The 14,235-nt window shown below is 39.8% G+C and overlaps 1 protein-coding gene across 2 annotated transcripts in view; it reads right to left on the bottom strand.

Moving 5' to 3' along the window:
- CEP57 (centrosomal protein 57) overlaps nt 1–14,222 on the bottom strand; it is a 39,369-nt gene extending 25,147 nt beyond the window's left edge. The window contains exons 1-2 of one of the 2 annotated variants that reach the window (XM_078058721.1): nt 13,733–14,222; nt 235–391 (exon numbers count right to left, since the gene is read on the bottom strand). In XM_078058721.1, the coding sequence (XP_077914847.1) occupies nt 235–391; nt 13,733–13,774 (199 nt within the window). In that variant the 5' untranslated portion in view covers nt 13,775–14,222. Of the gene's footprint in view, nt 1–234; nt 392–13,380; nt 13,713–13,732 lie in introns of those variants that run through there. The other variant, XM_078058722.1, reaches the window with a different exon arrangement.
- Nucleotides 14,223–14,235: the final 13 nt, after the last annotated feature.

Genomic DNA, 14,235 nt, shown 5'->3' with positions numbered 1-14,235 from the left:
GTGAGCATGTGTGTGAGCAGGGGGGGTGGGTATGGTAGGGGTAGGAGACAGGGAGAGAGAGAGAATCACGACCCTGAGATCATGACCTGAGCCGAAATCAAGAGTTGAATGCTTAACTGACTGAGCCACCCAGGTGCCACTCCTCTAATTTTAAAATACATGGAAGACACAAGAGTTTTAAAGTAGTGGATAAACAAACAAACAAAAAACATCTATTTTGTTAGGCTCTATTACCTCTGCTGTTACTTTCCGGATAGGCAAACGTAGGCTTATTTGGGGAGCGTCGTAGATCACTATTAAGGAAAGGCTTATCAGGTGGATATACTACATATGGAGATGAGGAATGGCGAACCATACTTCCATTAGACCTTGAGGGTTCGACTAAGATGTTCTGAAAAATAAAAATATAGAAATTACCTTTCAAAATTTTAAACTGCAAATAGAATGTAAATACACACACACACACACACACACACACACACACACACAATTTGTTCCTGACTGAAAATTGTACTGCTCATGTTCCACTGATAGAGACAACAGAAAAAACAAAGCCCACTGACCATACACAACAGAATTCAATCATTATTTTAAAATTTTCAAGTGTTTCTTATGTGTCTAAATATAGCCATATGCCAGACACTGTAAAAAGGAAATAATGTTCAAACAACTTGAATAGAAATGCTGCACAGAAATACTTAAATATGATACTCATAATAAATTTAATGTTTTACCTAAAAATATGTAGTGTAAAATATAATTCAGAAAAGTAAATATTACCTTTTTACAGTATCTGAAACTGCTACAAAATGACTGAATTAATCTCTCTCCAATCAACTAAGTAATTCCTGAATATTTATCAAATGTCCAAGACTCTGTGGTATATAGAAAGGCATAGTTCTTGCTTCAAAAAATTTATACTTAGGAAAAAGAGGTAGGAGGGGGGCAATTAGAAATATCAAATACCCAAATATAAAATTTTATTTCCACAAAAACACCATTCTATTATGAATGAGATTCTGTTCAATTAGGGATTATGTTCCACATGATTTCAGTTGCAGGGTGTGCTAACTGTGGCGTTTTTTTAGTTGTAGACAACTTCCTATCGGTAGAGAGACACCTAGAGTGGGGGAAGGAATGGAGAAACTGAAAGCTAAGGTGAAAGATACAGCTGCTCGCTGTTCAAAATTCTCATTTATTTTTCTTATTCAAATAACCACAGCAAAATAAGTTCTCGACTCTTACCTTTGGAGAACTATACTATACAGCAAAGAATAATCTGTGCCCAGAAAAGTACAAAGGGACAAAGAATATTTACAATAATGGTAAACAAGCTCCTGGAATAAACAAAGGCAATCAAGAAAACCACACTGTATCTAAATCTTATTAAAAATCAAAGACTGTTTCCATGTAAAACCACGCAATTTTCCAATTGATTTAAGAAAGCAAATACAAAACACAAACTATGGCTATGAAAACTAAAGAAGAGAAAAGACTTGGAAAACATAGGGGTAAGTCTCAAAGTGGTACTCAAGTAAATTAATGTTAAGTCAAAAGTAAAAAGTATGTTCACATGCAACAGGACTAAGAGCTGGCATTTTTCAAACTTTTTGACAAGCTGACATCAGGTTTTTGGAGGTGGCTGGAAAACAGGGTGAGTTTTCAATTCTTAAAATACATTATACTGCCAAAGCTCTTACAAAGCACCATGAATTACCACTTAGCTTAATTTCAAATATGATTCTTCACAGAGAACCTTAGGTCTTCATACAACCTACTAGAATCCTATCATTTAACAACTACCATTCAAAGTAACTGGCTAGGAAGTATTCCTTATCAACATATATGTATGAACATAAAACACCTGCAAATTTACGTAAGATTTTCAAAACAATTTTTATTAGAATTACTGAATACTGCACAGATATTAACAGGACTATGCATAAATAATTTACCTTCAAAAAACACAAACCAAAACAAAATGAAAATAAACCATCTTCATTAAATTCACTGCCTGCTAGCTCTTGTGTAACTATCAGTTCAAAATTTGTCCTTTTCGAAACATTTCTCCAAAGCCAACAGATACATGAAAAGATGCTCAACATTCTTTAGTCATTAGGGAAATGCAAATTAAAACCACAATGAGGGGCGCCTGGGTGGCTCAGCTGGTTAAGCGTCTACCTTCGGGCTCAGGTCCTGATCCCAGGATCGTGCCCCACATTGGGCTCTCCTGCTCAACGGGGAGCCTGCTTCTCCCTCTCCCTCTGTCTGCTGTTCCCCCTGCTTGTGGGCGCACGCTCTCGCTCTCTCTCTCTCTCTCTGTTAAACAGGTAAATTTTTAAAAATTGCTTTAAAGCCACAATGAGAGATCATCTCACACCTGTTAAGACTAACCATCATCCAGGAAGGACACTATATCCTACTTAAAGGGTCTATCCAACAAGAAGATCTAACAATTGTAAATATCTATGCCCCTAACATGGGAGCAGCCAATTATATAAGGCAATTAATAACAAAAGCAAAGAAACACATCGACAACAATACAATAATAGTGGGGGACTTTAACACCCCCCTCACTGAAATGGACAGATCGTCTAAGCAAAAGATCAACAAGGAAATAAAGACTTTAAATGACACACTGGACCAAATGGACTTCACAGACATATTCAGAACATTCCATCCCAAAGCAACGGAATACACATTCTTCTCTAGTGCCCATGGAACATTCTCCAGAATAGATCACATCCTAGGTCATAAATCAGGTCTCAACCGGTACCAGAAGATTGGGATCATCCCCTGCCTATTTTCAGACCACAATGCTTTGAAACTAGAACTCAATCACAAGAGGAAAGTCAGAAAGAACTCAAATACATGGAGGCTAAAGAGCATCCTACTGAAGAATGAATGGGTCAACCAGGAAATTAAAGAAGAATTAAAAAAATTCATGGAAACCAATGAAAATGAAAACACAACTATTCAAAATCTTTGGGATACAGCAAAGGCAGTCCTAAGAGGAAAGTATATAGCAATACAAGCCTTTCTCAAGAAACAAGAAAGGTCTCAAGTACACAACCTAACCCTACACCTAAAGGAGCTGGAGAAAGAACAGCAAATAAAGCCTAAACCCAGCAGGAGAAGAGAAATAATAAAGATCAGAGCAGAAATCAATGAAATAGAAACCAAAAGAACAGTAGAACAGATCAACGAAACTAGGAGCTGGTTCTTTGAAAGAATTAACAAGATTGATAAGCCCCTGGCCAGACTTATCAAAAAGAAAAGAGAAATGACCCAAATCAACAAAATCATGAATGAAAGAGGAGAAATCACAACCAACACCAAAGAAATACAAACAATTATAAGAACATATTATGAGCAACTCTATGCCAGCAAATTAGATAACCTGGAAGTAATGGATGCATTCCTAGAGATGTATCAACTACCAAAACTGAACCAGGAAGAAATAGAAAACCTGAACAGACCTATAACCACTAAGGAAATAGAAGCAGTCATCAAAAATCTCCCAAAACACAAAAGCCCAGGGCCAGATGGCTTCCCAGGGGAATTCTACCAAACATTTCAAGAAGAATTAATACCTATCCTTCTGAAACTGTTCCAAAAGATAGAAATGGAAGGAAAACTTCCAAACTCATTTTATGAGGCCAGCATTACCTTGATCCCAAAACCAGACAAAGACCCCATCAAAAAGGAGAATTACAGACCAATATCCCTGATGAACATGGATGCAAAAATTCTCACCAAAATACTAGCCAATAGGATCCAACAGTACATTAAAAGGATTATTCACCACGACCAACTGGGATTTATCCCTGGGCTGCAAGGTTGGTTCAACATCCGCAAATCAATCAACGTGATACAATACATTAACAAAAGAAAGAACAAGAATCATATGATCCTCTCAATAGATGCAGAAAAAGCATTTGACAAAGTACAGCATCCTTTCTTGATCAAAACTCTTCAGAGTATAGGGATAGAGGGTACATACCTCAATATCATAAAAGCCATCTATGAAAAACCTACAGCGAATATCATTCTCAATGGGGAAAAACTGAGAGCTTTCCCCCTAAGGTCAGGAACGCGGCAGGGATGTCCACTATCACCACTGCTATTCAACATAGTATTGGAAGTCCTAGCCACAGCAATCAGACAACAAAAAGAAATCAAAGGCATCCAAATCAGCAAAGAAGAAGTCAAACTCTCACTCTTTGCAGATGATATGATACTTTATGTGGAAAATCCCAAAGACTCCACCCCAAAACTGCTAGAACTCATACAGGAATTCAGTAAAGTGGCAGGATATAAAATCAATGCACAGAAGTCAGTGGCATTCCTATACAACAACAACAAGTCAGAAGAAAGAGAAATTAAGGAGTCGATCCCATTTACAATTGCACCCAAAACCATAAGATACCTAGGAATAAATCTAACCAAAGAGGCAAAGGATCTGTACTCAGAAAACTATAAAATACTCATGAAAGAAATTGAGGAAGACACAAAGAAATAGAAAAACGTTCCATGCTCATGGAGTGGAAGAACAAATATTGTGAAGATGTCAATCCTACCTAGAGCAATCTACACATTCAATGCAATCCCCATCAAAATACCATCCACTTTCTTCAAAGAAATGGAACAAATAATCCTAAAATTTGTATGGAACCAGAAAAGACCCCGCATAGCCAGAGGAATGTTGAAAAAGAAAAGCAAAGCTGGCGGCATCACAATTCCAGACTTCCAGCTCTACTACAAAGCTGTCATCATCAAGACAGTATGGTACTGGCACAAAAACAGACACATAGATCAATGGAACAGAATAGAGAGCCCAGAAATGGACCCTCAACTCTATGGTCAACTAATCTTTGACAAAGCAGGAAAGAATGTCCAATGGCAAAAAGACAGTCTCTTCAACAAATGGTGTTGGGAAAATTGGACAGCCACATGCAGAAGAATGAAACTGGACCATTTCCTTACACCACACACAAAAATAGACTCCAAATGGTTGAAAGACCTCAATGTGAGACAGGAGTCCATCAAAATCCTAAAGGAGAACACAGGCAGCAACCTCTTCGACCTCAGCCGCAGCAACTTCTTCCTAGAAACATCGCCAAAGGCAAGGGAAGCAAGGGCAAAAATGAACTATTGGGACTTCATCAAGATAAAAAGCTTTTGCAAAGCAAAGGAAACAGTCAACAAAACCAAAAGACAACTGACAGAATGGGAGAAGATATTTGCAAATGACATATCAGATAAAGGGCTAGTATCCAAAATCTATAAAGAACTCATCAAACTCAACACCAAAAGAACAAAGAATCCAATCAAGAAATGGGCAGAAGACATGAACAGACATTTTTCCAAAGAAGACATCCAAATGGCCAACAGACACATGAAAAAGTGCTCAATATCGCTCGGCATCAGGGAAATCCAAATCAAAACCTCAATGAGATACCACCTCACACCAGTCAGAATGGCTAAAATTAACAAGTCAGGAAATGACAGATGCTGGCGGCGATGCGGAGAAAGGGGAACCCTCCTACACTGTTGGTGGGAATGCAAGCTGGTGCAGCCACTCTGGAAAACAGTATGGAGGTTCCTCAAAAAGTTGAAAATAGAGCTACCATATGATCCAGCAATTGCACTCCTGGGTATTTACCCCAAAGATACAAAAGTAGGGACCCGAAAGGCTACGTGCACCCCGATGTTTATAGCAGCAATGTCCACAATAGCCAAACTGTGGAAAGAGCCAAGATGTCCATCAACAGATGAATGGATAAAGAAGATGTGGTATATATATACAATGGAATATTATGCAGCCATCAAAAGGAATAAGATCTTGCCATTTGCAACGACGTGGATGGAACTGGAGGGTATTATGCTGAGCGAAATAAGTCAAACAGAGAAAGACATGTATCATATGAGCTCACTGATATGAGGAATTCTTAATCTCAGGAAACAAACTGAGGGTTGCTGGAGTGGGGGGTGGGGTGGGAGGGATGGGGTGACTGGGTGATGGACACTGGGGAGGGTATGTGTTCTGGTAAGCACTGTGAATTGTGCAAGACTGTTGAATCTCAGATCTGTACCTCTGAAACAAATAATGCAATATATGTTAAGAAAGAAAAAAGAAGAAGAAGAATGTAGCAGGAGGGGAAGAATGAAGGGGGGGAAATCGGAGGGGGAGAAGAACCATGAGAGACAATGGACTCTGAAAAACAAACTGAGGGTTCTAGAGGGGAGGGGGGTGGGAGGATGGGTTAGCCTGGTGATGGGTATTGAGGAGGGCACGTTCTGCATGGAGCACTGGGTGTTATGCACAAACAATGAATCATGGAACACTATATCTAAAACTAATGATGTAATGTATGGGGATTAACATAACAATAAAAAAAATTAAAAAAAAAAAAAAAGACTAACCATCATCCAAAAGACAAGAGATTACAAAAGCTGGCATGGATGCAGAGAAAAGGGAATCCTTTGTGCACTGTTTGTGGAATTGTAAATCGATACAGCCACTATAGAAAACAGTATGGAGGATCCTCAAAAAATTAAAAATAGAACTACAATATAATCCAGAAATTCTACTTCTGGGTATATATCCAAAAGAAATGAGAACACTAACCTGAAGAGATATCTGCACCTCCACGTTCAGATCATAGCAGCATTACTTACAAGAGCCAAGACATGGAAGCAATGTGTGTCCATTGATGGATGAATGGGTAAAGAAGTTGTGGCATATACAATGGAATATTATTCAGCCATAAAAAAAAAACACACAAGAAAACCTTATCATTTGCAAAAGCATAACTGGACCTTGAAGGCATTATGCTAAATGAAGTCAGACAGAGAAAGACAAACACTGTATGAACTCACTTATATGTGGAAACTCTCCAATTTCTCATTAATTCCACTACTAATGCCCTGGTTTGACACCACTGGGATCTGTTGTCTAGACTGCATTAATAGCCTCCTAATCACTCTTGTCCACATCCCCTTAGCCTGTCTCCAAGTATTAATCGTTATGATTGTTTTAAAAAAAAGTATATTAGAGTAATACCCCTAATTAAAACCCTCCAATAGATTTCCATCACAAAATAAAATCCAAAATTCTCACCATGGCTTGCTTATTTGAAAGAGAGTGAGCATACGAGTGCATGTGCATGCACATGAGCAGGGGGAGGGGCAGAAGGAGAGGGAGAATCTCTAGCAGATTCTGCGCTAAGCGCACATCTCACCACCTGAGATCATGACCTGAGCTGAAATCAAGAGTTGGAAGCTCAACTGACTGAGCCACCCAGGTGTCTCCTTACCATGGCTTTCATGGCCCCACATATCTGACCTCAGACTAATCTGACTTCATTCCCTCCCACTCTTTCTCCACACCCCTCTGCCCCCTCATTATTTCCCAGCTATACTGACCTACTTTTGGATTTCTAAAATGCACAGTACACTGTTTTCTTTTCCTACATTTATCTGCCTGGAAAGCTCCCTTTCTCACACCACTCAGTCATCTGCTCAGAAGTCTTGTCAGTAAGACTTTCCCTGACTATTCTACCTAAAGTAGCACCTTTCTGTCACTCTCTCGCCTTTATTCTTTTTTAAAAATGCTTATTCCTACTTGATATATTTAGTATCTCTATGCCCTGTGGAATAAAAAAAAAAAAAAAATGTTTTTGTCCTTGGTTCCTGACACACAGATTCAAAAACTCTGGGAATTTCTTAAGTGACAGGTGTCTTTGTTATACCAAGAGTGGGACCCCCTAGATAGCTTCAGGATGAAGGCTGGTAGCCAGAAAAACCAACCAAGTCATTAGCATTAGAAATTTCAGCCCCACACCCTGACCTCAGGAGAAGGGAGGGGCTGGAGACTGAGTTCATTTACTAATGGCCAATGATTGAATAAATCGTAAGTACATGATGAAACCTTCATAAAAACTCCTGAACAATGAGGTTCCAGGAGCATCCAGAGTGGTCATGGAAGCCCCTTTATATCTTGCCCTATGTGTCTCTTCCATTAGGCTGTTTCTGAGTTGTATCCTCTATTAAAAAACAAAAACAAAAACAACTAACTGTAAGCATAACTCACTTCCCTGAGTTTTGTGAGTCATTCTAGCAAATTAATAAATGTGAGGAGAAAGGGTCATGGGAACTCCTTCATTTGTAGTTGACTGGGCAGAAGTGCAAAAACCTACCTTCAGGACACCTGGGATTAAGGTAGGGGCAGTCATGTGGGAGCCAGCCCCTTAAAGTGTGGGGCCTGCACTATCTCCAGCTAGTCAGCAGCAGAACTGAATTGATTGTAGGACACCCAGTTGACACAGGAAAATTGAGTTTAAGTTCCAATAAAAACACTTGATAAAGATATTTAATAAATCTGTTGAATGTCTAGTACAAAGCTATAAGCATCAAGACAGTATAGTACTGGCACAAAAACAGACACACAGATCAATGAAACAGAAAACCCAGAAATGGACCCTCAACTCTGGTCAACTAATCTTCGACAAAGCAGGAATGTCCAGTGGAAATAACGCAGTCTCTTCAGCAAATGGTGCTGGGATAATTGGACAACCACATGCAGAAGAATGAAACTGGACCATTTCCTTACACCACACACAAAAATAGACTCAAAATGGATGAAAGACCTAAATGTGAGACAGGAATCCATCAAAATCCTTGAGGAGAACACAGGCAGCAACCTCTTCGACCTCTCAGCTGCAGCAATTTCTTCCTAGACATATCGCCAAAGGCAAGGCCCTTGCAAGGTCAAAAATGAACTATCGGGACTTCATCAAGATAAAAAGCTCTTGCACAGCAAAAGAAACAGTCAACAAAACCAAAAGACAACCGACAGAATGGGAGAAGATATTTTCAAATGACATATCAGATAAAGGGCTAGTATCCAAAATCTATAAAGAACTTATCAAACTCAACACCCAAAGAACAAATAATCCAATCAAGAAATGGGCAGAAGACATGAACAGACATTTCTGCAAAGATGACATCCAAATGGCCAACAGACACATGAAAAAGTGCTCAACATCACTCAGCATCAGGGAAAGACAAATCAAAACCACAATGAGATACCACCTCACACCAGTCAGAATGGCTAAAATTAACAAGTCAGGAAATGACAGATGTTGGCGGGGATGCGGAGAAAGATGAACCCTCCTAAACTGTTGGTGGGAATGCAAGCTGGTGCAGCCACTCTGGAAAACAGTATGGAGGTTCCTCAAAAAGTTGAAAATAGAGCTACCCTACGACCCAGCAATTGCACTACTGGGTATTTACCCCAAAGATACAAATGTAGTGATCCGAAGGGGCATGTGCACCCCAATGTTTATAGCAGCAATGTCCACAATAACCAAACTATGGAAAGAGCCTAGATGTCCACTGACAGATGAGTGGATAAAGAAAATGTGGTGTGTGTGTGTGTATACACACACACACACACACACACACACACAAACGGACTAATACGCAGCCATCAAAAAATTGAAATCTTGCCATTTGCAACGACCATAGGGAGAGAGAGGAAAAAATGAAACAAGATGAAACCAGAGAGGGAGACAAACCATAAGAGACTCTTAATCTCAGGAAACAAACTGAAGGTTGCTGGAGTGGAGGGGGGTGGGAGGGAGGGATGGGGTGGCTGGGTGATGGACATTGGGGAGGGTATGTGCTATGGTGAGCGCTGTGAATTGTGTAAGACTGATGAATCACAGACCTGTACCCCTGAAACAAATAATACATTATATGTTAATAAAAATAAATAAATAAATCTGTTGAATGAATTAATTATATAATTCCTCTGCAAAACAGGAAAAACTGCACATTGTCTATAAAATTGAATTATTCCATTCAAGTATATAAATTATAAAATTACATACATTTATAAAATATAAATTACAAAATATAATTTCCTTTATACCAAACAACAACAAAGAGCACAAATGTCATAGAGAGACTGTGCAGAAAGGATTAATATAGCAGACATGCGACTGCTATACTTAGAGATGTCTGCTTTCAAGGCTGGTTCTTGGCTGGTATCTGGTAACTTGAATTTTGGGAATGTTCCAACTACTGTCATCGTGACTGTCAGCAGTCCTCAGGACCAGCCCAAGGTTCGATGATTTGCTAGAAGGACTGACAGGACTCAGCATATAGTTATACCCATCTCTAGGATTTATTACAGCAAAGGGATACAAAGCAAAATAGCAAAAGCAAAAAACCCATGGGGGTGAAGTCTGTAAGATATCAGGCACAAGCTTTCAAAATTCCTCTCTAGCTGCTTACAGGATGTGCTTAATTCCTCCAGCAACTAATAGCGACAACTTTTGCGAAGTGTTTTCTACCAAGGCTTCTTAGACTCAGTGGCCAAGGTTTTCATTGGGGGCTGGTTACAATCCTGACTCCCAGAAAGAAAGCTGGTGTTCAGCATAAACCACACTGTACACAGTTTAGGCAGAGTGAGGTACTCATCATTTAAAGTTTTATATTAGTGTATGAAATTGTTTACCATTTAAGTCCACAGCTGCCTATCAAGAGCTAACCCTGCCAATAGACCTTTCTCAAGATAGCAGCCATCTGAGATGACAGAAGATTTCAAGTGAATTCTTCTTGCTTTCAGTGCCACATGCCATTCAATCATGGGTACCTGAGAACTACTGAAGGGCAAAGGATCTTTCAAGCAGAATTAGGCCCCCCCCCATACATGCAATATATACATACGCAAAATAAAAACAACCACAGACCTCAAATTTGCATGGTACTTTACAATTTACATTTCCTTTATCTTAGTTGATCCTCACAACAATCCTGACAAGTAAGAAAGTATCTTCACTTTAGAGTTCAGAAAAATGTATTTGGGATTTTTCAGAACACTGAACATAGAACCTCAGATTTGTCAACATATTTTTTCCAAGCACACTCATATTCTCCTTTAGTTATTACAAGAACCACTGAAGGAAGCATAGCAAATATTATTGTCTCCATTTTGTAGGTGAAAAAAACAGGCTAAGAAAACTTAGACCATTTGCTTAAGGTCTCACAGCTATTAAGGGGCCTGAGTATAACTCCTAATTAGTATGCTTTCCAAGACCCCAAGCATTCAATAAATATTTTTCCAACTAAAATGATATGATTCTAAGAGAAACTTTCAGGATTGAAGGCAAAATGCTTTACCTGACCACTTTCTTCCCTGGTAACTTTAGTTCCTACTTAGGAACACTTATGATTCAAGTATTTATTGAACATCTCTGTGTATGGCACTGCATTAAGTATGAAGGATGATAAGAAATGTGTATTATTTGCCTTCTTTTCAAATGGAATGAGCAACATGGCTTGAAGAAATCCGGTATATAAAAACTTAAATACAATTTAGCAAACCATACTCAACTATATAGAAAAAATAATACAGTATGTTCAAAATGGGGTTATTCCAGGAATGTTTAAAACTGAATGAACATTAGAACACCCATTTCACTTTAATGTGAAAATCCATATGATCATCAACAAATGCAAAAAAGTAATCAATAAAATTCAATATCCAGCCATTATTAAAGAACTATTTTCTTACAGTAATAAGAAAATTTACCAAAAAACATGACAACATATTTAATGGTACAAATTTAAAACATTCTTTTTAAATTCAGGAACAAGGCAAAGAAATCTGCAAGGCAACTTCTAGTCAAAGTTGTGCTGCATTTCATAGCCTGCATATTAAGATAATGAAAGGAAGTAATAAATGTTAAGATTGTAAAACAATCAAAATTTCACAGGTTATGATCATCTGAATAGAAAATACCAAAGAATCCTCAATTATGAGAATTAGAGTTTAGGACAAATTGCTGAGTAAAATTAATATGAAAGAATGTGTAACAGTTCTGTATAACAGAAAACACAACTTGTGAAAATGCATAAAAAATAAACTAAAAATAAATTTAATAAATGATATACAAGACCTGAAATTATAAAATTTTACTGAAAAATGTTAAAGTTAAAAAAAACTGGAGTAACAAGACACAAGACTCAATATCTTAAAGGCATTGGTTATTACCCAACTGAACTGGAAATTCAATGCAGTTTGAATTGAAATTCCAATAGCAGATTTTATAATTTCTATTAAAGAACAGCAAAGGACCAAGAATAGCTAACACTTCTCTTGAAGGAACAAGGAACAGGCAGGTACTCTCTTAGAAATATAAAGGAGAATCCTTAATACAGTGAGTATAGATACAAGGAAAGACAAATACAACCATAGAACAAAGAGCCCAGTAAAACAAACATACACATACAAAAATATATTGATAGCTAGAAATGCAAACCATTGGGGAAAGATAAATTTAACAAGTAATGTTGGAGAAATTGCGTATCTTAAGTAGAAACATTAAACTAGATCCCTACCTCACAGCACACAAATTAACTTCACGCATATTAAGGACTTAAAAGGCCCCAACTTTAAAACTTGTAGGAAAAATACATAAGAATTTCATTAATGGCCTTTGCTACAAGAATTTCTTAACCAAAAAGCACTAAACAGAAAAAGGAAAGACTAATAAATTTTACCCCATGAACATTAGGAGCTCCCAACAAAAGAGATCTCAGACAAGTGAAAGACAAGCCAAAGAGTAATTAGAATACAGCATTAACATCCAGAATACATAATGACTATAAATCAGTAGGAAAAGACAAACCGATTCAAGACAGGCAAAAGACACAAGTATTCCACAGAAGAAAAAAACTATGAGTAAAGTTATGAATAAGTAAAAGGTGCATCTTCTCCACTGATCAGGGACTGTTTCTAGCTTACACCCAAGAACTGCTAACCATTCATGCCTAGGTTATTCTACCATAGCAGCATTTATCAAACTGAACTGCGTAACAGCCTAATTACACGCAGTTTCTCCTCAGTGTCTGCTCCTTCAGCGCAAGGATCCTATCTCATTCACCTGTGTAATCCTGGCGCCTCCAAGTATGCCAGGCACTCCGCTTTAGCTAAATGAAGATATAACGGCTCTCACTTGAGCCTCCCCCCATTTTCTGCCTATTCCCAATGTGGCGGATCCCCAAACACTATGCGCTGACATTCCAATTCGACAAATAATAGTGACTGAACTGGCTGGTGGCCCCTGAGAGGCGAAAACAATGTTTAGGTTCAGCTCTCCTTGTCGCCTCTCTAGAACGGCATGTACACGCTGCACAGTAACACCGGAGGCGGAAAGCGCGCGCTCTGGGTACAAGCAAGGACAAAGTCACTGGGAATACGCGACGGGAGCCACTGCAGGCAATGGAATCAGCACAAGCAGCAACTAGTAAGCACTCGATACTGAGGACTATTCAACAGCTGCCAATTAAGCCAACCTGTGAGCCTACCTGGTCTCGGCGAGTTTCCAAGAGGGGCCGTTACACCCACGTGACCAAAGCTGCACTGTTTTCTCAAGGCCAGGGCGTGGGTAGACACCCTAGCGAATCCTGGCAAAGTTCGGCAACCTGCGCTGCTAGGCCGGAAGGTGAAGGGAGCAGAGGGGATGGACGGGCCAGGCCTGTTTCGAGGTAAGGGTGCATCCTCCACAGAGGAGCAGTGAGCGTCCGGGCAGCAAGGCAAGGGGCATCCCCGGCCGTTCCCCAGGATGGGGTGAGGCTCTGGGCCCAGAGCGCTTTGAAGGGTGAGGAAAAGCAAAGAGGCGCCAGGACCGAGCCTATTTGAACGTCAGCCGCTTCTTACCGAGATCTGGGAACCAGAAGTCGCAGAGACCGATGCCGCCATCTTCCTGCCTACCCAGAGGACCTCCGCAGCCCTGGGGGGGTCCGGGTTCTCGAGCTCCTCCTCAAGATTCGAGAGCCGCCCACCAGGGGCGACCCTAAGCCGAACCCCTGATGGAAGGGGGTTGGGGTATTGGTGCCGGGTCTAGAAACCCCTGCACACACCCCCACAGGGGCGCCCACGCTCACAGTGCACTCGGAAAAGGCAACACGTCCTAACGGACGTCTTGAGTAGCCAATCAAAAGAGCGGACGTCTTCCGGTAGTAGGAGAGAATCCGCCTCTTCCCTCGCTGATGTCACAAGGTAGCGCATCGCTGAAACCGCGGGGGCTGCTAACGCTGCCGACTGCCGCACGGCTCTGAGGGGGACTCTACAAAGGGGCGGGCCACATCGAGGAGGAAATGTTGGCCATGGGTTGTGATGTCTCCAGTGGCAATGGAATAGAATGACTGAAACAGAATAAA

Source organism: Halichoerus grypus, chromosome 11 (genome assembly GCF_964656455.1).
Source record: "Halichoerus grypus chromosome 11, mHalGry1.hap1.1, whole genome shotgun sequence".
Taxonomy (NCBI): domain Eukaryota; kingdom Metazoa; phylum Chordata; class Mammalia; order Carnivora; family Phocidae; genus Halichoerus; species Halichoerus grypus.
This window is presented reverse-complemented; position numbering and strand designations above follow the sequence as displayed.